Raw genomic sequence first — 24,022 nt, 5'->3', positions numbered from 1 at the left:
CTCCCGTGGCATCCCTTCCTAGCTCCCAGCTTCCCAGGACCACCTGAGCCGGACTCTCCCGAGCACAGAAGGGATCCCTCTTGGTTAGGTCCCCACTTTGATGGCAGGCAGGATATGAGACATCCTATCAGGCAGGGAAGGGAAACAACCAAGCCTCTTTCTGCCTGCAAATGTGCCTCTGACACCAGGACACAGTGTCTGATAAGGATTTCAGTGATCTGTAAAGTGCTAGAGGAACTGAGCATAAAAAAAAAAAAAAAAACAACAACACTAGCAGTGCTAACTAGGAATCAGGAAAGCGCTAAGTACTCTCCACGGAACTCTCTGAACCTCCGCCACATGCCTGCAAGGTGAGTATTACCCACATTTCTCAGACAAGACCATCGGGGCAGAGAGAGGTTAATAACTCCCTTGAAGATCACACAGCTGGTAAATGTCAGAGCTGGAATCCAAATCTCTATGTTCCCTGGCTCCAAATCTCCTGCTCTTCACCAGCTTTCTGTACTTCAAGCAAGAACAATTGAAACTGACCGGGAATTATGAGGATGACAGACACTGTGATCTGAAATCTGGGCTGCCTCAGAAACCCCGATGCACACAGCTGCTCTGCCCAGGCCCCGTCAATGCAGCCTCACCTTCATCTCATTAATCTTGGCATTCTCTTCCCAAAAGCTATCCCAGATCCCAGGGCTCAATCTCCGGGGCCCCAAGGGAGGGAAGGAGCTTCCCAGGGCTCCTGGACACCCTTTTAATTAACCCAGACGACCCTCTTGTGACTGAGGCCAGCTGAAGCCTGTCACGGCCTCACCAGCTCCGGTGGCACCTGAACTGTGACTCCCAGCTGTGACTCAGCCCACTCGCCCGCCAGCAGATGTGGTCCCTCCATTTCCCACAAGCTCAGCATCTGTTGGCCACCCCTCCCTGGCTTGGGGACCCTGAGTGCCGGCTCCTCAGCCCCTGTGTCCAGCGGAGGGCCCGCCAGAGCCCCCAGGGAGTGTCCTGCTACAGCAGGCTTCTAGGGGCCTGCCTCTGAGCCAGCAGAGACCTGGAGCGGGGTGAGCCCTCTGCAGGTCCTTGCAAGTGCTGCCTGCCTCACACACCCTTGTTTGGAGCTTCCTCCCTCACCCCTGAAGGGGTGCTGCCCATTCCAGTTACTCCTGGGGATGATGAAACGTGCCCACCTGTCATTCTCGCAGCTTAACAACGATGGTGGGCAAACTGGAAAAGTCTTCCTGGACCGTGACTCGGAATCCACAATAGATTGGTTAGCTTGATCACAGCACATCACCCAGCAACCTCAACCTTGTTGGTGAGTGTGTGTGTGTGTGTGTGTGTGTGTGTGTGTAGCCTAGACTCCAGATAGTGAACACACAGCCCCCTAAGCAACCTAGGTGGGACAGGCAAAAATTTTCAATCATGGGGTAATTCATTCATTTGGGAATAAGTGCTTTGGAACTGATTCTATCGGGTGCAGGTGAATCAGAGGAGCCAGGTCCCTTTCCTCAGGGGCTTCTTTCAACTCTGTGTGACGTTGCACAATTTGCCATTTTCATTATCATATATGATCTCACAGCCTGGCGTGCACAGTATCTGGCCCATAGAAGAGTAGAGGAATAAATGAAAGCTTGAATAAGTAAGTGAATGACGGATGGGGATCGGGGGCCAATCAGTGGGAACACGGAAGGCGAACATCACAGACTGTCATTCCCATCTTCCAAACGAAAGGCGAGGCTCTGAAGAGAGTGTGGGCTGGCCACTGAGAGGCCTCTGGTGTGTGCCCCTGGCCTTGTCACCCCTGCACAGGGCTCCTTACCTGGCGGGCAGTGACATCCTGGGGAAGTCTTCAGGGTCTCCCGGCGCCTCCGTGAGTGGAGCTTCCATTTCTGCACAAGGAGACAGAGAAGAGGGGTCACTGGGGGTTGTAAATGCCAAGCCCTGGAAAGCAACTAGGGATTGAAGGTAGGGTAGGGGGCTAGTGAGGGGGATGGGGGACAGGGGGTCTGACAGGGGCACCCATCCTGGATCAAACACTGGCCACCAGGCATCTGGGTAATAAGAAGCAGATGGAGAGGTCCCATCTCAGTCACCTCGGGGTCTGATGTCTTTGGAGAGCTCTGAAGAAAATTAACTTGAGCACAAGACCCTATAAAGCAGTTTGGCCTCCCTGCACCCGACACTCATGAGCACAGCAACCTGCGCTTCTCGGCTTTCTGCTAATTGTTTCCTGTCTAGTTCTGAGTGTCTATGCATCCCGGGGGCAGGGACAGTGACCTCTGTTCTTCTGGTGTCACTCACAGAGCCAGACACAGGCAGGCCCACTGTCCCTCCATCAGACCCCTTCCCCATCAGCTTCCTTACCCTTCAGCCAATCTGGAAGGCACCAAAGACGTGGCAATAAGCAGACTGAGATGCCTGCCCAAGGAGCTGCCGTTTCCATGGAGACGAGTGGGCAGCACATACACAGCTGCCAGTCCAGGCTCCTGGAAAGGGCAGGTGCTGAGCACCCGCATCCTCACCACCACCAAGGGAGGGAGCTGGAGGGGAAGCCAGAGGTTAACAGGTATGCTCTGGGGCCAGACTGCTGGACTCCTGGCCTTTCTCAGACCCTGAGCTGTTAACAGTTCCAACCTCATAGGTTACTGAGAGGATCAAAGAGGTTGGTGCATAGAAGGAAAGGTGCCTGATCCCCAGGAGGCATCAATCAGTGTTAGCTGTGATTACACTTTCATGGCAAATAGAAGGGGAAGAAGTGGAAGCAGTGACAGATTTTATTTTCTTGGGCTCCAGAATCACTGCGGATGGTGACTGCAGCCGTGAAATTAAAAGACACTTGCTCCTTGGAAGCAATGCTATGACAAACCTAGACAGCGTATTAAAAAGCAGAGAAATCGCTTTCCTAACAAAGGTCTGTATAGTCAAAGCTATGGTTTTTCCAGTAGTCATGTACAGATGTGAGAGTTGGACCGTAAAGAAGGCCGTGTGCTGAAAAATCGATGATTTCAAACTGTGGTGCCGGAGAAGACTCTTGAGAGTCCCTTGGACAGCAAGGAGATCAAACCAGTCAATCCTAAAGAAAACCAACCGTGAATATTTGTTGAAAGGACTGATGCTGAAGCTGGAGCTCCAAAACTTTGGCCACCTGATGTGAAGAGTCAACTCACTAGAAAAGACCCTGATGCTGGAAAAGATTGAAGACAAAAGGAGAAGAGGGAGGCAGAGGATGAGATGTTTACATAGCATCACCAACTCAATGGACATGAATTTGAGCAACTCTAGGTGATAGTACAGGACAGAAGAGCCTGGAGGGCTGCAATCCACAGGGTCGCAAAGAGTCAGAGACGAATTAGCAACTGAACAACAACAATTACATTCCTTTTATAGGTAAGGGACCTGGGCTCAGAGAGGAGGCTAATCTGGTCAAAACTATGGTGGAGGAAGGCTGAGATCTGGACCCGTTTCTCTGAAGCTAGGACTGCAGTTAGAAGCCAGAGTCAAATTGGCCCCTAGATATATTTTATTTGGTTCTACAGTGATTTTTTTTTTTTCAATGAATTTGTCACCAGTCTTTTGAAGAGGCTGATTTCAGATGAAAGTCCGCGTTTCTAACTTCTTTTGAACAAACTGGAAGATCTAGCCACATGGGGCCTCTGCTGCGTGACTGGCTGTGACTGACTGTCCTGTGCGCTGTGGGCCCCACTCCAACGCGCTGACCAGTTATGATGCCAGCTGGCTCCTCATAAGCATTTCCCCAGCACTTGCCTCCTCACCGTTATGTAGTTCTCGCACTCAGGGTGAGGGTAAAGGAAGTCACCTGGAAGGTGTTGTAGGATTTGGTGTCACCTCTAGTTTGGCAGTGGAGACAGAAGATCAGGAAATCTTCCCAAGGATTCCCATCAAACTAATATCTGCTGAGCCCCCACTGTGTACTGGCACTGAGCTGGGTGCTTTCACACAGGGAATCACATCTAGTTTTCATAATCAAACTCTGCATGCGTGCTAAGTTGCTTCAGTCGTGTCCGACTTTGCAACACTATGGAATGTAGCCTGCCAGGCTCCTCTGTCCATGGGATTCTCCAGGCAAGAACACTGGAGTAGGTTGCCTTGCCCTTCTCCAGGGGATCTTCCCAACCCAGGGATCAAACCCAGGTCTCCTGCATTGCAGGCGGATTCTTTACCTTCTGATCCACCAGGGAAGCCAAATAGTGACTGCATTTCTTGATGAAGGAAAGTAGGCTCAGAGAGACTGAGTGACTTGAACTTGGACTGGTGTGTGGTGGATATGGGATGAGAACTCAGGCCTTCCGATGCAAAGTCTACTGCATGCTGACGTATACAAATTCCCCTGGCAGAGAGAGCTCAGCCACCGTGTGTGTGTGTGTGCATGTGCGTGCGTGTGTGTGTGTGTGTGTGTGTGTGTGTGTGTGTTGGGGTAGGGACAGATATGCTGTGTTGAAGGGGAGGGCAGAAGAGGACAGGAGGTCAAAGCACATAGGAGGAGGAAGGGAGGAACAGCCCTAAGGGGCGCCCCGCACTCAGAAAGGGAGGCTGGCACACAAATGCTGGGTAGATGAACACTGAGGTGGGCACAGAATGGCCACTGGGCAAATCGAGGACATCCCAGAACGAGGTCTGGCGGAAGGCCCTGTGATGCCCAGCTCTGAACCCAGCTCCCTAGCACCACTTTCCAGGAAGGGACTGTGCATACCCACTTCCACATCCCTTCCCACTAACAACCTGTAGGCTCTCCAAGGGGCTTATCTGTGGCTGTGCGCGGCACACAAGTGGGTGTGTGACCCAGCTCTGCTAAATGAAGGAGCTGGTCAATGGCTAACAAGCCGTTGCCTGAGTGTGCAGCATTTTGGCTATAGGTTGCAAACATTAGGGCTGTCACTCATTCAATAACTGCAAGATGCCAAGCACAGGTTGGACCCTGGAGATGGAGCGTGCAGCCCAAGGTGGACAGGAGCCCTGCCCTCCTGGGTTCACCTTCCAGTGAAGGAGACGATGAACAGAAAAGCAGATGAATATATAACCCAGGTGGTGATAAGTGCTATAGAGAAAAGTAAACCAGGGTAAGGAGACAGAGAGTGACAGAAGGTGGTATTGCAAACTCAGGGGTCAGAGGAGTTCTCTCTGTGCAGGGCACGTTTGAGAAGAGAGAACTGGCTGAAGTAAGGAAATGAGCCAGGGAGCAATCTGGAGGAAGCATGTTCCGGGCAGAAGGAACAGCAGAAGCGAAGGCTCAGAGACAGGGCTGCATGTGGAGTTTTCAAGGAAGAGGAGAAGGGACAGTGTGGCAGGAGTGACTCGGGCAAGGAAGGAAGGATAGAATGTGGTGGGAAAGGCAGAGCACTGGGGTGCTGGCAAAGGCATTGAGATTTAGAAGGACATAGATTCGTGACATTCCCACAGCTTCTTGACAGCCAGAAGACTCCAGAGCTAGCACAGATGCTGCGGTGAGCTATCCAGCTCTCACAGTCAGGCTCTTCCTTAGCTGTTGGGTACAGTGGCTGCTGACAGCTCAGCCCCTCTCTAGGAACCACTCTCAGCTGAAAGAGCTGCCTTGACCAGGGTCATATCCACGCCCCCCAAGCAAGGCAGGCCACAAACAGCCCCATTTAATAATAAAGAAAACGGAGACTCGGAGAGAAAAGGGGATTGCTTTGAACAGGTAAGCCACAGAGGGATTAAATTCCAGGTCCTCCACCTTCAAGTTCAATGTCGTGGGGTTGTTGCTGTTTAATCACGAAGTCATGTTGTACTCTTTGCGACCCCATGGATTGTAGCCCACCGGCCTCCTCTGTCTATGGGATCCCCACGCAAGAATACTGGAGCGGGTTGCTATTTCCTCCTCCAGGGGGTCTTCCTGACCCAGGGATCAAATCTGTGTCTCTTACATCTACGTGCATTGGCAGGAGGATTCTTTGCTGCTGAGCTAACCAGGGAAGCCAGGTTCAATACTTTGGTTCAGTTTATCCTGTATATATGGCTACTGCTCCCTAGTTGCTTCAGTCGTGTCTGACTCTGTGTGACCCTATGGACTGCAGCCTGCCAGGCTTCTCTGTCCATGGGATTCTGTCAGAAAGAGTACTTGAGTGTGTTGCCATGCCCTCTTTCAGGGAATATTCCCGACCCAGGGATCGAACCCGGGTCTCCTTCACTGCAGGCAGACTCCTTACCACTGAGCCACCAGGGAAGCCCAGGTTCAATACTTTGGTTCAATTCATCCTGTATATATGGAGCTCCTACTAATTGTGCGACTACAAAACAGAGAACAAGACAGTCCCCATCAACAAAGGAGTTTGAACTTTATGTGGGAGACACATGTTGAGTAGTGTCCAGCTGGTTGCAGACTTTGAGAGCTGAGTGGATAAGGGTTTGGCCCAAAGCAGCCAACCAAGGGCCTGAAGCAGAGGAAGCACGTGGTCAGATCTCGGTGGTCTGACAGCATGTTGAGAAAGATCAGGACAGTGAGAAGGTTGGAGGCTGAGGTTCCTCTCTGGAGGCTGTCAGTCACACATCCAACAGAGAGACACTGGAGGTCGCATTTATGGCCTGGCAGCTTGATGGAGAGTGGCGGATGAAGGGAAGGGGCCACACAGGAGGAAGAATGGACGGGGCACAGGATGAACTTGGGGTGGGGGTAGGGCCCGGGCTCAGCAAACATTTTCTGTGAAGGGCCAGTTACTAAATATCTGAGGCTGTGTAAGCCATACGACCTCTGTCACAACCACTCAGCTTTACTGTGTAGGCGAAAGGCAAAATAAGCAAGGCCGTGTTCCCATAAAAACGGATTTACTATAACAGCCTTCCAATGGGATTCAGTGCTTGCTTGCTCACCCCTGATACAATCTTTATGCAAACATGCTGTTCTTCCTCCCATCATAAAAAAAGAAAAGAAATGAAAAGTCCTCATGGACTCTACTTAGCTCTTTTCCTGGAAAAACTCCCTGATGGAGGGTGTCTTCCCTGCTCTCCCCTGGACCACTCCTACCAGGCTCTTAGCCTCTCTCCTGGCTTGATCTCCATGAGGCCTTTCTGTAACAGGTTTGCTAGCCTTCTTCCTCGTTTTATTTTCTCCTTCCAATTTTGTTGTCATTGTTATTGTCTTATTTAGCTTACTTATTGCTTCCCCTTTCCTTAGAAGGCAAGCTATACAAGGACACGAATATTTTGATCTGCTTCATTCATTAATATATCCTCAGTGCCTACAGCATGGCCCAGCGGCACATGGGAGGTGGTCAGTAAATATGTGTTGCTCAGGGGATCTCATGTAGTTCTAGATTTCTGATCTGTCTTGTAAACGGGAGGATGGCTGTCCCTTTCAGGTGGGCATGTGCTATCCCGACCACCACAGTACCCTCTCCCTGGCTAGCCTCACTGCCTTAGGCCACTAGCCTGCCCCACCCCAGGCATCTGAGTTTGAGACTCTGGGTTTGAAATCCCCACGCTGAGGCTCTGGGGCAGGTGTAAAACTTTCAGAGTCCCTGGGGTGGACCCCCAGCCGCACTGGACAGAGAAGCCTTCCTGCTTCACCCGTTGGCAGCCAGGGCCTCCTGGAATGCCCCTCATGGCCAGAGCTGAAATACCACCTGCCTGATCATTGCAGCTATTAAAATGCCTGTATCAGTATCAAAGGGAAAATGCCAAGTGGCCACTCGCTCTCCCCAGAGAATGCAGCTCCGGTCTGGCCTGGGGTTTAGGGCCCATTCCCTCCCTGAGTCCAACCCCAGGGCTCTTAAAGGGATCAGGCTCAGCCTGGGCCTCTGTAATACGTGGGTGGGTCCAAGTCCTGGTTTGAGGGAGGGAGCCCAGAGCAGAGGCCAGGTGAGCTCCGAATTCTGTAATAGTCATGACCTTGAGCCTGGCACCTCCCCCCTGGAGAATCTGCAAAATGGGGATATTAGCCACCTTCCAGGAGACCCAGGTCTGATCCCTGGTCAGGGAGATCTCTTGGAGAAGGGAATGCCAACCCACTCCAGTACTCTTGCCTGGAAAATCCCACGGACAGAGGAGCCTGGTGGGCTACAGTCCACGGGGTCACAAAGAGTCAGACATGACCGATCAACAGTAACCTCTCAAGTGTTGCTGTGGGAAGTGTCTTGGAAACCAAGAAGTACTTACCAGGTAGACTTATTATATAGGAGTAATATTAATAGTAATAGCTATCCATATTGAGCTGTATATACTGGGCACTGTGCTAAGAGCTTTAGTATTTAATAATTAATTTTTGATATTAGTGTATGACTCCCATGAAAAGCCACCTGCCCTTGGAGGCTGCAATGGGATTCTATTTGGGGTTAGCACATGCCCCAACCCTCGCCCCCCACCCCCTGCTGAAACATCACTCTGTATGGAGCATGTGGTGTTGATACAGACTGGAGCTACCTTTGGGAGTCTTAGGACCTTGGGGTCTAGTCCCAGCATTCCCACTAACTGCAAAGCAAGAGGTGTTGCCCCTCTGGGCCTTGGTTTCCTCATCCATAGAACAGGAATACTATTAGATATCACTGGACCACACAGGACAGCTGGAGGGATAAGATGAGATGAGACCAGAAAATCGAAAGAGGGCTCCAGATGTGCAGAAGGGCAAACACCTGCTATGCTGGCCTGTTTTTCTTAGTGACCAGATGAAGGCCACTTCTCTCTTGAGCGGATGCCAGGCCTGCCTTCTCCCACCTGCCGCAGTGAGGCTGGCCTGGCCTCATGTACTGCTGCCGACACGTGGTCCTACCCCTCCACCTCTTCGGAAACTCAGACCCCTTCTTCCTACAAGGGGGTGGGTGAGTGAGGGACCTGTCTGCCACCCTGCCTTTTGACCACAAGAACGAGAAATTGAAAGAAGGATTTGCCCATTGAAATGACCAGGCTGGGCAAAGCTCTGTGCTAGCATCTGATTACAATGCCTGGCACAGAGTGTGTGCTCCATCCCAGCTGCTGGAGCGTACTCCTCACCCCACTCCATAGCTGCTATGGGGCTGGTGCCCCGCTGGAGACTTGAGGAGGCCCTTTGAGGGCAGGGCCTGGTCCAGTGTCACTGATCCACACTTGAACCAAATTACTTACTTTTAGGCCTGCCTCCCCCACCCCCTGAGGATCCATCCCTGTGGTCCCACGTGGGCTCTGGCCTTGGGATGGGGAGAATTCAGATAGAAAAGAGGGCAGGGAAGGGCAATCCAGGGAGAAGCAAAGGCTGGGTCCCAGAGAAGGCAGGAGAGGAACAGAGGGGTTTGTTAAGGGGACAGGCCCTCGTGTGGCTGCCTGCCTCTGAGCGCAGGCAGCTCAATGGGATGGAATCAAAGTGGAGGAAACCGAGACACTCAGCCTACACCCACCCAGACTGGACTCGCCCTGTCTGCTCTGGGAGGCTGTGTGCTGCGGGCCAGGAGCGGGTGCCCCGGGGCAGTCTGAGGGACTGTCTTCTTCCTTCCTCCCCCGTTCTCTTTGAGGGACTTGGCGTCTGATCACAGACTGCCAGGGCCTCAAAATAGGGGACTCTCTAGATGCCATGAGCTGCCGCCGCCTCCCCATTTCACCAGAATCACAGAGAGATATTGCTCCAGGCTCTGCAGGCCAGAAAACTCAGGGGACAGAGGTGCACGTCCCGGTGTGAACTTGCCAGCCTTCGTATGAGAAAGTTCTTCCAGCTCAGCTAAGACTCTGCTGCAGCCTCAGGAGACAGGAAACTGGATGGGCACTGGGTTAGCACGAGGCCTAGGACCTCCAGTTTCGGGGGGCCTGAGGTCATTCCTGCTCTCAGTGCAGGATGAAGCAGGGTCCCCCACAGTAGAGTGGGGAGGGGCTGGAAGCAAGAGTGCTGGGATGGAGATCAGACCCTCTCCGACACTTCTTTCCCTCTCACGAGTGGGTATCGAGCATCTCTGTTTGCAGAGCCATGCAGAGTGCTGGGGACCCACATGTGAGCAGAGCAGACATGGAGGCTGCCCTCACGGGGCTCACTCTCCAGGGAGGGGCACCTCAGGGCCTCTAAACCACACATATCAACATGGAACAGCCCGTCATCAGAGCTCTGGCAGGAGAGGGGAGGTGTCGAGAGCCAGTCCGGGGGCGCTGACTAGGCTGGTTCAGCATGGGAAAGTGACAGCTGAGCTGACATCCGAGGATGCGCAGCAGCCTACCAGGGGAGCGGTCCAGGTATGGGGGAAACAGCTAAGATCTGATATAATAAGGTGCTTCTCAGAAACCAGGCAGCAGGCTTATACATATTAACTCAGTGCTCACAGAAACCCACCCATGAATGAGGAAACTGAGACAGAGACAGGTGAATTAACTAGCACATGGCCAAGAAGAGCAGAGGCAAGATCTGAACGTGGCTCTGCGCCCATGACCCTCTCCTTGCGGCTATCCTAAGTGGGTGGGGCAGTGGGGAGACTGACTCTTTTCAGGAGACTGCAACATCTATTCCTGGAGTGCCAGGCGCTGCTCAAAGCACTTGTTTTAACTTTCTTTAATCCTAAAAACAACACTCACAGGGGGGCGATACTCTTACTATCCTTAACCCCAGTTTATAGAGATACAAGCCAAAGCACAGAGAGGTTAACCCACTTGCCAAAGGTCACACAGCCAGTAATTAGCAGAGCTGGGCTTGAATCCAGCAATCTGGGTCTAGAATCTGTGTTCTTAGCCATGACCACATACAACCATTTGGCTGGACTCTAAGAGAAGGTGAGCCATGAGGTTAGAGAGGGTGGCAAGGGCCTCCCCTCATGGATCATAGTAAAAAGCAATATGAAGTCACTACTGCTGCTGCTGCTAAGTCACTTCAGTCGTGTCCAACTCTGTGCGACCCCATAGACGGCAGCCCACCAGGCTCCCCCGTCCCTGGGATTCACCAGGCAAGAACACTGGAGTGGGTTGCCATTTCCTTCTCCAGTGAAGTCACTAAAGGGCTATAATCAGAGAACTGGGGTAATAATACTTAGAGTTTTTGAAAGATTATCCTGGCTGCCACGCAGATGATGAAGGGGGGTGGGGCAGAGTGAACAGGGGCACATGAGTGAGGGTCTCCTGCCGTGGCCTGGGAGAGCCAAGGGAGGCCTGGGTGGCTCGAGGCAGGCATGACACACAGAAGAGGATGGCTCTGTGGGAGGCTGAGATGCTTCAGTCTGTCCTGGAGACAGGACATGCAGTGCTGAGTGTGCAGGGGCGGACGTCCTGCTGAGCTGAGAGACGCTGGATGTGAGGTGCTTTCAAGACATGCTGGAGGAGTGGGATGGCAGGTGTAGGATGGACCTGGAGCTCCGAGGAGATGAAGAACACCCACACGTTACAGCCAGAGCTGTCTGATCACGGAGCAGCCAGCTGCACAAGCTGGGGATCTCCCCATTACTGAGGGTGTGTAAGTCTGAGAACCAGGGATGTTTGGGGGATTCATCCCAGCACATGACTCCTTTCCTTCTAACACTCTGATTCTATGAGTAGGGAGATGCTGGAGGTGGCAGGACCACCCTCACTTCCCATGTCACTTCCCAAATCTCCACCTCCCCAGCTCCCAGGGAAGTCACATAGGCCATTTCTGGGAGAACCTCAGCTAATGCCCCTTTAACCAGCCCCCTTTCTTCATCCCTGTTCCTGTCCTGCCTCACAGGCCACCTTGTCAGAACATGATCCGATGCAGAAAACCTCCAAGTGGTGGCTGAAGAGGCACCTTCACGGGCCATCTGTAGTGTACCAGGAGGCTGCAGGTGTAAAGTCCCGAGGATGGAAGAGTCCCACGTCCTGCGACAGCCTTTGTGGGGAAGATGTGTCCTCCGGGGGCAGTAGGGCCTCCCTGGATGAACTTAAAAAACAGGTAAGAATGAGCTGCCTGGCAGGGGGCAGGGTGGACCAGAGCTGCCCGTGGTGGCTTGTGAGGTGAGCTAAGGAAAGACAGAGACCTCGCTTTGGACTGTGGGCAGCAGGGAGGCCAGGGAAGGTGGGGATGAGGGAAAGGTGAAGAAAGGGGGCTGAGGAGACCCAGTCTATGTAGACTCCAGCCACGTAGGGATTTGGGAAAATCCACAATAATCTCCAGGAGGGGAGACAGGGGTCCAGTGTCTTCCAGGAAGGCTGTGCCCAGCCTCTCAAGCAGGCAGTTCCGCCCCTTTGTACTTGGCTTGCCCTCACCCTTTGAAGGATTGGAAGAGTCCTTGCTGCCAACAGCCACATCCCCGCCCTTTGGGGGCACAGAGAGATTTTGCAGGGAGGCCAGCACCCTGGGCAGGAGCTCTGTAGACAGGAGACAGGAGTGCCCACTTGCGGCTGTTGCTGAGGCCTTCCTGCCAAGCAGACGACACGTGGAAGAGCCAGGACCCCAGCCTCCTCTGGCCCTCCCAGCCCCTCTCTACACCCGGGCCTCAGTTTCCCTTGGAGGAGCTCGCTGACTTTCTTTCCAGTTTACTGAGGACTCAATAAGACTGCTTCTGGGAGGGGAAGAATCCAACCAAAAGAGATGAGAGAAGCATTCCTGAGGCTTCTCCTGTAACCTCCTTTCTTCTGGATGGATGGCAAACTCTCAGCTGATTTTATTCTTTGAAAAACTAAGACCAAGGGACTTCCCTGGTGGTTCAGTGGCTAAGAACACACTTTTCAATGCAGGGGACATATGTTCCATTCCTGATCGGGAACTGAGATCCCACTGCTAAGATGCTGCAGGGCAACTAAGCCTGTGTACCTCAATGAAGAGCCTCTGCAGCCAAAGGGGGGAAAATATATATGTAAACAAAGGACGCTAGTGGTAAAGAGCCTGCCTGCCAATGCAGGAGATGTAAGACACATTGGTTTGATCCCTGGGTGGGGAAGACCTCCTGGAAGAAGATACGGCAATATTCCAGTATTCTTGCCTGGAGAATCCCATGGACAGAGGAGACTGGTGGGCTACAGTCCATAGGGTCGCAAGGAGTCAGACCCGACTGAAGTGACTTAGCATGGACACACAAGACCAAAACCAAAACCCAACACCCTGCTCCAAAAAAAATAAACCCCAATGCTTCCCCTTCTTTAACCCTCCCATACTTTCAAACCGTGCAGTGCATGGTAGGGCTGATACTGAGTCTCACTGTGACCCTGCTGACTGCCTCCATCAGCCCCTGAAGCATTGCTCTGGACTCAGGCGAGGGGCCCTGGGTAAACTGCACAGGGTGGTCCTGGCTCAGGGGAAACAGATGCAGTTTCTGTCTCTGACTCTTTGGATAAAAATAAAGTACAATTGTGAACACACCAAAATGGTTAGTTAAAAGAAATCTATAAAAATAAGTGCAACGTTTGCTGCAGAGCAACTTGGGAGGGACTGTCAACTGCGGAGCTCATTAGACAACCCACTGCCAGACCCTGCCCAAGGGGATTCACATCAGGGTTTAGGGAAGGGGAGTCAGCCCTGGTATATTTTAAAGTCCTGCAGGTACCAGTATGCAGCTGACCCATCACCAGTCCAGGGGCAGGCCTTTGAGGGTGTGCAGACATGAGAGAAGGAGGGGAGAGTCACTTTTAAAGGTTAAGTTTCTGGAGGACTTTTATCCTTATCTTGATCCAAAAGGAAACATTCAAGAAACTGCAGAGGCAGACAGATAGATGCACGTGATATAGGAAGGCAGCAGGGCAGAAGAGGGAGAAAAAAAAGAAGCAGCACAGGGCGATACAGCAGGGCTGAGACTGGGGCTTGTGCAGAATCTTCTGCCTGAACGACTCTGCTCTGCCTGGGGATGACTCCCAGATTTCGGGCTACGCTTCCTTAGAGGACAGTTCAGTGTCCAAAGGACAAGACCCAGCCCCTCCCTCCTGGAAGCCCAAACATTTTGGAAGCCAAGGCTGGACAGGGACTTTCCTGAGGGTCTTTATCACCAAGACTTGATGTAAGCCTCAGTGCCATTCTTAAAACAAAGATGCTAATGTGAGCCTTACAAATAGCTGTGAAGAGAAGAGAAGCGAAAAGCAAAGGAGAAAAAGAAAGATATAAGCATCTGAATGCAGAGTTCCAAAGAATAGCAAGAAGAGATAAGAAAGCCTTCTTCAGCAATCAATGCGAAGAAATAGAGGAAAAGAACAGAATGGGAAAGACTAGAGATCTCTTCAAGAAAATTAGAGATACCAAGGGAATATTTCATGCAAAGATGGGCTCGATAAAGGACAGAAATGGTATGGACCTAACAGAAGCAGAAGATATTAAGAAGAGGTGGCAAGAATACACGGAAGAGCTGTACAAAAAAGATCTTCACGACCGGGATAATCACAATAGTGTGATCACTCATCTAGAGCCAGACATCCTGGAATGTGAAGTCAAGTGGGCCTTAGAAAGCATCACTACGAACAAAGCTAGTGGAGGTGATGGAATTCCAGTGGAGCTAATTCAAATCCTGAAAGATGATGCTGTGAAAGTGCTACACTCAATATGCCAGCAAATTTGGAAAACTCAGCAGTGGCCACAGGACTGGAAAAGGTCAGTTTTCATTCCAATCCCAAAGAAAGGCAATGCCAAAGAATGCTCAAACTACCACACAATTGCACTCATCTCACACGCTAGTAAAGTAATGCTCAAAATTCTCCAAGTCAGGCTTTAGCAATACGTGAACCGTGAACTTCCTGATGTTCAAGCTGGTTTTAGAAAATGCAGAGTAACCAGAGATCAAATTGCCAACATCCGCTGGATCATGGAAAAAGCAAGGGAGTTCCAGAAAAACATCTATTTCTGCTTTATTGACTATGCCAAAGCCTTTGACTGTGTGGATCACAGTAAACTGTGGAAAATTCTGAGAGAGATGGGAATACCAGACCATCTAACCTGCCTCTTGAGAAATCTGTATGCAGGTCAGGAAGCAACAGTTAGAACTGGACATGGAACAACAGACTGGTTCCAAATAGGAAAAGGAGTACATCAAGGCTGTATATTGTCATCCTGCTTATTTAACTTCTATGCAGAGTACATCATGAGAAACGCTGGACTGGAAGAAACACAAGCTGGAATCAAGATTGCCGGGAGAAATATCAATCACCTCAGATATGCAGATGACACCACCCTTATGGCAGAAAGTGAAGAGGAACTCAAAAGCCTCTTGATGAAAGTGAAAGTGGAGAGTGAAAAAGTTGGCTTAAAGCTCAACATTGAAAACGAAGATCATGGCATCCAGTCCCATCACTTCATGGGAAATAGATGGGGAAACAGTGGAAACAGTGTGAGATTTTATTTTGGGGGGCTCCAAAATCACTGCAGATGGTGACTGCAGCCATGAAATTAAAAGACGCTTACTCCTTGGAAGAAAAGTTATGACCAACCTAGATAGTATATTCAAAAGCAGAGACATTACTTTGCCGACTAAGGTCCGTCTAGTCAAGGCTATGGTTTTTCCTGTGGTCATGTATGGATGTGAGAGTTGGACTGTGAAGAAGGCTGAGTGCTAAAGAATCGATGCTTTTGAACTGTGGTGTTGGAGAAGACTCTTGAGAGTCCCTTGGACTGCAAGGAGATCCAACCAGTCCATTCTGAAGGAGATCAGCCCTGGGTTTTCTTTGGAAGGAATGATGCTAAAGCTGAAACTTCAGTACTTTGGCCACCTCATGCGAAGAGCTGACTCATTGGAAAAGACTGATGCTGGGAGGGATTGGGGGCAGGAGGAGAAGGGGACAACAGAGGATGAGATGGCTGGATGGCATCACTGACTTGATGGACGTGAGTCTGAGTGAACTCCGGGAGTTGGTGATGGACAGGGAGGCCTGGCGTGCTGCGATTCATGGGGTCACAAAGAGTCGGACACGACTGAGCGACTGAACTGAACTGAATGTGAGCTGACACCAAGTCAGCTCGGTCAGTGCCACCTCTGTGACAAGCTGAATTGAACAGTCCCTGAACCTGGCCTCTGTGACCTGCCTCAGCTGACTTAGGGCAATGTGGTACTTTATACAGATGGTCTACACATGTGGCTCTGAATGCCAGCTCTGGGGCAGACTACCTGGGTTTGAGGCTCTGCTACTTACTAGCAGCAGTGTGACCTTGGGAAAGCAAAGCAACTTCTCTGGGCCTCCACACTCTTCTCTGTAAGAAGAGAATAGTAAAAATATAACCGCTTCATAGGATTATTGTGAGAATTAAATTAATAGATGTGGTCTTTTCCAAAGAGTTGGCTCTCCGCATAGAACAAGCTGCTCTGCAGCAAACATTACACTTATTTTTATAAAGTTTAACTAACCATTTTGGTGTGTTCAAAATTGTACTTCACTTTTATCAAAAATTCTATTTACACTTAAAAAAAGCTGGGGACACGATGCGGCCTCATTTTGTCTCCACCAGTAATGAGTGAGGCTGTAATGGTTCCAGTTGTTATTACCTGAATCCTGCAAAAACACTATTAAGAGGATGTTGTGCCCATTTTTCAGGCTGGAGCACTGAGACTCAGGTCACACAACTAGGTAATAGCAGAGGAGGGATGCTCCCAGCTGCTCTGTCCAGCTGAGGACACACCACACTGAGCCATCCCCACTCTCAGCTGGGACCTGTGGTGCAGCTCTGACTCAGGAGGAGTTCCTCACTTCAGCCTCTGACTGCTGCAAAACACCAGCTCCAGGGCACAACCCCCTGAGCAAATGCTGGGCAGACAGCTGGGTCTGGGTTGAGGGAGTGGGTGGAAGGGAGCTGACTTCTGAGATGGCTTCACTGGCCTCTGGCAGTGGGACCTTAAATCAGCAGCTAATTGGTGAGGGCTGCCTACTCTGTGCAAAGCCCCAGGCTAGCTTCAGTGAAGGACTGGAGACCAGCGAGCTCCTGCCCCAGCCCGTTCAGTTGTATGTGATCAAATGGAGAGATAAGATGTTGAAAGGCAGTAGAGAGGAGGGCTCACTGCACAATGTGTCTGAAGCTAAGCCATGGTTGGCAACAGATTTTATCTTGTGCGTTGACTCGAGTAGACTGGGAGTGGCCACCTGGAGAGCTGTGTTGAGAAGGATTCTGAAACCTAGGTAGGCTCCTTGGGCGTGTGTTGAGTGATCAGTAATGCCTGCTGCTGTGGTTCTGGGGTGAGAGAAGTCAGCACGTGCCCTATTTTCCTTCTCTGAGTTAGATACTTGGCACGGCCAGGCAGTTATTCAGGAAGTCAGCAGGGGGAAGGGCCATTTTGGGTCACGGTGTTTTGGGAAGACTTTCCAGAGGCATGGGGGCAAGTCTGGAATAGGGGGAAAGGCATCTCTCTGAGAGTGTCAAGTTGGGAGACTATGCGTAAGGCAGATGGCATTTTGTTTTATATGCTTTGACTTTTCCCCACTGTCTTCCTATGAGGGCTGTGGGTCCTCAGTGTGGTTTGGAGCCACTTGCTAGTTTTAAGGCTTTCAGAGAAGCAATGAAACTTTAACAACTCTCCCTAGTTTTATCTCTAGGAAATACTTCTCTGTGTTTTTAAAAAATTAGAGTCAGGAAATAGTTCTTCAGCTTTTTTTTTTTTTTAAGCTGGGCAGCACAGCTTGCAGAATGTTAGTTTCCCAACCAGGGATTGAACCCAGGTCGTTGGCAGTGAAAGCACTGAGTCCTAACCACTGGACTGCCAGGGAATTCCCCAACAGCTCTGTGTCTTGAATGTCAACTCTTGCTAGCGGGGTAGTAGTTTCCTGTGTTGAAGAGGATTCTAAGGCTGTCTGCAAGCTCAGTGAGAAAGTGTATGGCAAGTGATTAATAATGTCTGCTGAGGGCCAAGAAGTGGAGAGTGAAGCACATGCTTGCCTTGTCTTGGCAGCTACTTGGCCAGACAAACACTATTGTCCAGGAAGGAGGTGCCTACCAGAGACAGAGGTCCTGCTTCCAGGCTCATCTGACGCCTGGTGTGAAGCTGTGGACCTGTTTTCTCATCAGTAGAGTGAGGGAACTAGACTTCAGGGTCTCTGAGGGTCTTTCTTCTATTAAAACTAGTCATTTAAGACCAGTCATTTACTCACAGCATGAAAAGAGGAGTAGTTTTAAGACTGACTCAGGGGAGCACTGGCGATATCTGAGGACACCTGGATCTAAGGTCTGTCCATTAACTGAGGTCCAGGTACCTGGGATGTACGCAGGGCCCTCTACACAGGTCATGCCACACACACCTTCTCTGTTTAAGACCCTGCTCCTGTCTCATCTCAGTACTTCATTCCTAGAGGACCCCATCCAGAGCCCTAATCTCTCAGCCACTGCTTTGATCTCTCCTCCAAATGCCCCTGGAAAGAGTTCAATAGGGGGCTCCTGTACACACTCTATAAATGTGAGCCTTTCCTCTTGTAAGGGTTGTTATTATTATTTTTAGGGATGAAAGAGTCTGCCTGGGGTTCCTTGACATTTTAGCCTGGAAGTTTCAACTACTTCCTCTCCCAGGGGATTCTTGGAGTGGAAAATGCCATCAATACCCAAAGGACTGAATCAGAGATGGTGGGATGGAGGTACAGTGATATCAGTCTTCTCATCTGTAAAATGGGGTAATAAGCCTGTCAATCCTTGGGGAAGTCATGAGGATGGAAAGAGACAATGTGCATGGCACTGGCCATTGTATCCTCCTATCAGAGTTGCTGTTACTCTTATGGTTGGGGAAGGGGAATCAGCCTGGCCTCCCTCAGCATCCACCTTGAAGGTGGCTGCTGACACCCCCTTGCTCCCCCTCAGCCTGCTAAATGGATTTGGCAAGTTTAAATTCCACCCTCTTCTCTGTCATCGCACACTGTCTGCCCAGCCCTAGGTGACATCTGATTTCCTCCATTTGGGACATTCCTTTTTTTTTTCACAGCAAGCAAATCAACTAACGGGCAGCTGGAGCGCTCATTAAGGGTCCCAGACCGGGAGAGAGGCGCTGATGGGGGAAGAGCTGGAGCTGCGGTCTGGAAGCCACACTCCCAACTCCCCTGAGCGGGCGCCCGCCCCCACACTCCTCTCCTGGCCCTGACCCACCCCCTTCCCAGTAGCTCAGATCACTCAGATCGCAGCCTCTGCTCACATCTGCCCTTGCCTCACCTCACTACAGGCTTCTCTCCTATGGAGTCCCCTCAGCCTGGCCCCCCCTCTCCCTCCTGTTTCCCAGACACGGCCTCCGCCCCCAGTATGCTGCTTTCCCCACTGGGATGGGTGGTGAGCATGCGGCCCTGGACCGCTGCCTCCAGGCCATCGCTCAGGCTGTGTGCTTCCCCAGGACGGCCCTGCCCACGGCCCTTCCTCCATCCTTCAGGGAGTGACCCAGGCTCACTGGCTCCGGGACGGATTGCCTTTGGCTGCCCCGTGCTCCAGGGAGCTCTCCAGAGGCACTCGTGACCTGTTGTGGTGGCACCTTTCAGGGCATTTTTCCACCTGCCATCTCCTGAGAGCCCCACAGCAACCCCAAGAGGAAGGCAGGGCCAGGGCTTCACAGAAAAGGGATATGAGGTGAGGGCGTGCCTGAGGCCACACGGCTGGCAAGGCCACACGGCTGGCAAGGCCCAGCTGGAATCCTGGCACACGGGGTGCCTTTGGGCCTCTGTGGGCAGGAATCCTCTGCATGCCCATTTCACAGACTCATTCTGCAACAAAACCATTCCCCTGTCCTATTCACCTGGGAGTTTCCGGTGGCCCCAGTTCTCACCTTTCTCCTCACCTCTGCTCTTTGTTCTGACCTAGGAGAACAGAGCGAGGAGAGGAAAGGGTGGAGGAGGGAAAGGGTGGAGTTGCTCCTGAACACCTTTGCTGGCCCAGACTCTGCCTGCTCCAAGCACAGAGTCATCCCATGGAATTTTATGTGGTGACATCCATGTTCTAAGGCTGCACTGTCCTGTCTGATGGCCACTCAGGTATCTATCAAGCAGTTATATGAAAGATGGCTTAGTGTGACTGGGGAACTACATTTAGATTTTATTTAATTTTAATTAACTTAAGTCTAATGAGTCACGTGTGACTAGTGCTTACTGTACTGGACAGTGCAGCCTTGAGAGAGTCCCTTCCAGAACAACTGACCCGCAGGCCCCTCCGGGAGAGGGCTCCTGAGGTCATCGCCATTTAGACCAGGTCACCTGCCCCTCCCCGCACAGGACTGCTCCCTCCCTCTGTCCCAGTGCCCTCTGCTATGACCTCAGTTCCCACCACTGAGGCTGCCATTTCCATTCATTCTTCTCTGTCTCCACAAGGGCCCTGGCCAGGCCACTGTCCTCTCTGGTCCGTGCTAGCCTCTTATTTGGCATCCCTCCTCTACCTGGCTCTTCACCTCCTTCTGTGTACATCACTGCTTTCCTCAAGACCCCTCCATGGCTCCCCATTGCTCGTACAAAGATCAAAGTGTCTCTAAGGCCCCTCTTGACCTCAGCTACCTGTCTCTCTCTCTGGTTTTCAGCTTCCAGAAGCTGTTCCTTTTGCCCCCTACTCATCCCCATTTGCCTGGAAAACTCCTAATCACCCTGTAAGTCTTCACTTGAAAAATCACTTTCCCAGGGAGCCACTGCCATCAGGGGCCCTAGACCTCCTCTACTTCCATCCTCGTAGCATTTTTCACATGACGTGGTCACTGTCCACTCCCGTCTCTGTGTCCTACTTGCCTGTAAGTTCGGGAAGGCAGAATCGTGCCCCCCACCACAATGCCTGACCCACAGCTGGCTCTCAGGTTCACTTTCGGAATAAGCACGTGAGAGTGGACGACGGAAGGTGGCAGACACACTGGGGAGAGCACTGGGGCCAGAGTCCCTGGAAGCTTGTTCTAGTTTTGGATCTCGCCACATGACCCTGGGAATCTACGGCCCCACTCTGAGCCTTAGTTCCCCCATCTTCAAAATGGGGGTCTGACAGTCAGTAAGAGTTTAGACAGGAAGGCTCAGCCTGGTGGATCACACTGTCACCCCCAAGGTCCTGGGAGCATGAGGCGTGGCCTGGCTAAGTCTTAAGTGGAGGAAGCCAGGATTGAGGAAAGGGTAGGGGCACGCCCTGGCTAGCAGGAGGGGCCAGGAAGGGGAGATGATGGAGAGAGGAACTGGGCAGGACACTCAGGGTCAGGCGTTTGTCCCTCAGCAGCCAGGACCCCAGGGATACCTGAGGCAGCCTTCACGTCCCAACATCCTCCCTTCCACACAGCAGTCCCCTGTGCACAGCCAACCAGCCAGCAAAGGCCGTCTGTCGGCACTGCGGAGTCCACCGGCTTCCCCCGGAGTCCCAGGGGACCGTGGGTGGCTTGACGGAGCCCTCCGGCTTCCCTGGGGCCTGGCAGGGCGTGGGAATGAGCTAACGGCAGCAGTCACGGGTGCACCTCTGGCATCAGTAAACTTGCTCTGCTCCGGCCCTCTGACCTCGCTCTCCGTGATTGCCCAGGAGAGCTGCTTCGGCAAGTGCCAGCCTTTGCCTGGTAGAGGCACTGAGAAGATGCTGGCTGTAGGGTACTGGGGCATCATGCCAGTATGGCCACGGCACCGCTGCCGTCAGAGCTGGGCTCTCACGTTTACCATCAGCACCACCCTTGTGACGGTAGAGTGGAGCTCAGGGGATCAGAGTGTTTGCCTCAGGTGGCACAGCTTCTAAGTAGCAGAGTGGGGATAAAAGCCCAGCCTGCTGGGCTCTACCTCCCGCTCTTCATTGTTCGATACACCATCTCCTACTAAGTAAGAGATGCGCCCCCCGTTCTTCCCCTCGGAAACTGTCCATGGCCAGCCTGCTCCAGGACTTCTTCCCAGACGGCCGCGGCCTTTACCTGTGGATCCTCCCCTCATACGAGGCCCTGGGTCTCCTGAGCTATCCACATCCTCAGACATCACCTGGCCTAATGGTCTCCTGGCCAATCGCTAGTCGGATGGCACCCCTCAGACTGTGTGTCCCTACTTTCTGTGGACTGTGGGTCTCTTCATGATTCTCGGGATTGTCCTGGGTAAGAGACACTAGTGGCTTCTAATACACTGAGGTTCAAGGACATTTGGGGAATGCGAGAAAACTCAGCATCCTTTTCCCAGAAAGACACACAGACACAAAATGTTGGGGACCATTCCAGGGGACCTGGGACAAGAAACACAGCTTCAGAACAAGACAGTGAGGGCTTGTTTGTGGCCAAGGACAGCATAACCGAAACCACCAACACCTGGGCCCTAGCGGTCTGGGCAGAGACCAGCCCACCACGTCCTGCAAGGCCTGTTCGCTGTCCCCCTCAGCCCCGGGGATAACTCACTCCCTCTCTCTTCCCAACAGAATATGGCAATAAAAGGCAGCACTGATCGTCAAGGGATGGATGGGGAGGGCTGCGGGGGCCCAGCAAGCCTCGGCCCCGGGCCACCGGGCTCAAGTCCCGCCGCGTGGGCGCTGGGCGGCTCTCACACTGCCCTGGCGAGGAGCCGGGAGGGAGAAACGGAGCCTGGCCGCCTTTGCGCGCCTCCGCGCCTAGCCTTCCTCCACCTGCCCCGCGCGCTCAGGACGCTCCCTGCGGCGCGGAACGTGGGAGACGCCTGCTCTAGGCGGGAGCCGAGGGGTCCTGCGCTAGCCGCCGAGGTCCTCCTGCCCGCTGGCAGGGCAGCGTCCGTCCCTGGCCCCATCCCTCCCGCAGACAACTGGGGCGAGGCCAGGGCTCGCCGCGCGGCAGAGAGCGAGCCCACGGGCACCGGCTGGTCCAAAGTTTGGAGGCTGCGCGAGGGGGCGCCGCGGGGAAGGAATAAAAGGAAGCAACAAAGAGCACAGACCTCATCCAGCAGTTGGTTGACTCGTCCCAAAATAGCCGGCTCCATTTGCTGCTCCCCACGCTCCGCTTCCAGGCGCAGCACCCGGGCCTGCAGCTCGACCGTCCGAAAGTGGGCGAGCAGGCTGAGCGCCAGCGAGCAGAGGGCCAGCGCCAGCAGCCCGCACGACCCCGGGCTAGGCAGCCGCGCGCAGCGCTCCGCCGGCGCCACCGCCAGCGCCACTGTCCCGGGTGCGCCCAGCTCCCCAGGGCCGCGGGCACCGGCAGCTGTCGCTTTGCGGGAGCGCTCCGCTACCATCCCCTCGCGTCTTGAGAACCAATAAATAAATAAATAGAATAAATAAAGGCGAGAGCCGCTGCCCCAAAGCGCGATCTCAAGCTCCGGGGCAGTAGGGAAAAGGCTTGTGTCGCTGGAAAAATGTCCCTTTCCTTTGCTCTCGGCAAAGAGGATGGAAAAAATAGCAGCTGGAGGGGGAACGGGGGGAGAAAAAAAAAAAAACAACCAGCAGTAATCGGGGGGGGGGGTACACCCAGGTGAAAAAAAAGTTGCTTCGAAGAACGTTCCAAGTCCAGGAAAGTTAGGGAAATCTGGCCGGCTCTCTTTTCTGCCCCGTCTTTCCCTTCAAGTATCTGCAGTCCGGAGTTGGTTCAGCAATGTCTGTCCTTCTTGGTGTTTCCCGTCGCCCGGGCGAGCCAGTTTCAGTCCCGGGGCGAAGGGGTGCACATGGAGGGCCCCATGGGCAGAGGTGGGTCGTGGCCGCTGCCGAGGAGCGCTGGGGCCGATTCCGGCGCCTCTGTAACTTGACACACTAGCAGCGGCTGCACGGATCGGATGAGCAATCCGTGCTACTTCCCAAACTAATCTCTCCCGCCCCCCTCCCCTCTCCTCCTCTCCTCTCCTCCTCCCCCTCCTGCGGGGCCGACGGCTTGGATTTGTTTATTTATGCAAACTCGCCCGGGGTGGGGGGCGTGGTGTGCGCCGCCCGCTGCCCCAACCCACCGGCCACGGGAGCCCCTCTCCCGCGCTCCCTGTCCCCTTTGAAGTGACACTTGGGATTATTTATAGGCAGGAAGGGGGTGTGGAGTGGAGCTGGGGGTTGCTTCTCTCCCTTTCTCCCAATCCACACTAGGGTCCTCTTTACCTTCCTGCTAAGTCACGGGTCCAGACATCACTCTGCTTTCTGACAAGTCGGCATAGCCAGTCTTTGTGATCCTCCAAGGAACCCAGTGGAGTTACTGTCAGGGATCTAGATGGATGTCTGCCTCCTGAGCAGGACTGTCTGATTCTCTTGAGCTGCTGCTGAGCACCCCCTGACATGTCTCATCCCCTCTCTTCCTCCCCAAACCAGCTCCACCTCCGACTCTGCGCCTCCAGCCGCCCCAGCGCCTTTGGTGGGGCTCACTTCACCAATCCCAGC

At 52.8% G+C, this 24,022-nt stretch overlaps 1 protein-coding gene across 18 annotated transcripts in view; it reads right to left on the bottom strand.

Annotated features, from left to right (window-relative positions):
- Positions 1-23,481, bottom strand: part of COL13A1 (collagen type XIII alpha 1 chain) — a 153,552-nt gene extending 130,071 nt beyond the window's left edge. For 13 of the 18 annotated variants that reach the window (XM_069572476.1, XM_069572479.1, XM_069572475.1 and 10 more), the window contains exons 1-2: positions 22,609-23,472; positions 1,802-1,883 (exon numbers count right to left, since the gene is read on the bottom strand). Coding sequence is in view for 1 of the 18 variants with exons in the window: in XM_069572474.1 (XP_069428575.1) it covers positions 1,802-1,883; positions 22,609-22,902 (376 nt within the window). In the remaining 17 variants the exon portion in view is untranslated. Of the gene's footprint in view, positions 1-1,801; positions 1,884-22,608 lie in introns of all 18 variants that reach the window. The other 5 variants (XM_069572480.1, XM_069572490.1, XM_069572487.1 and 2 more) reach the window with 4 other exon arrangements.
- Positions 23,482-24,022: the final 541 nt, after the last annotated feature.

This window comes from Ovis canadensis, chromosome 25 (genome assembly GCF_042477335.2).
Source record: "Ovis canadensis isolate MfBH-ARS-UI-01 breed Bighorn chromosome 25, ARS-UI_OviCan_v2, whole genome shotgun sequence".
Taxonomy (NCBI): Eukaryota; Metazoa; Chordata; class Mammalia; order Artiodactyla; family Bovidae; genus Ovis; species Ovis canadensis.
This window is presented reverse-complemented; position numbering and strand designations above follow the sequence as displayed.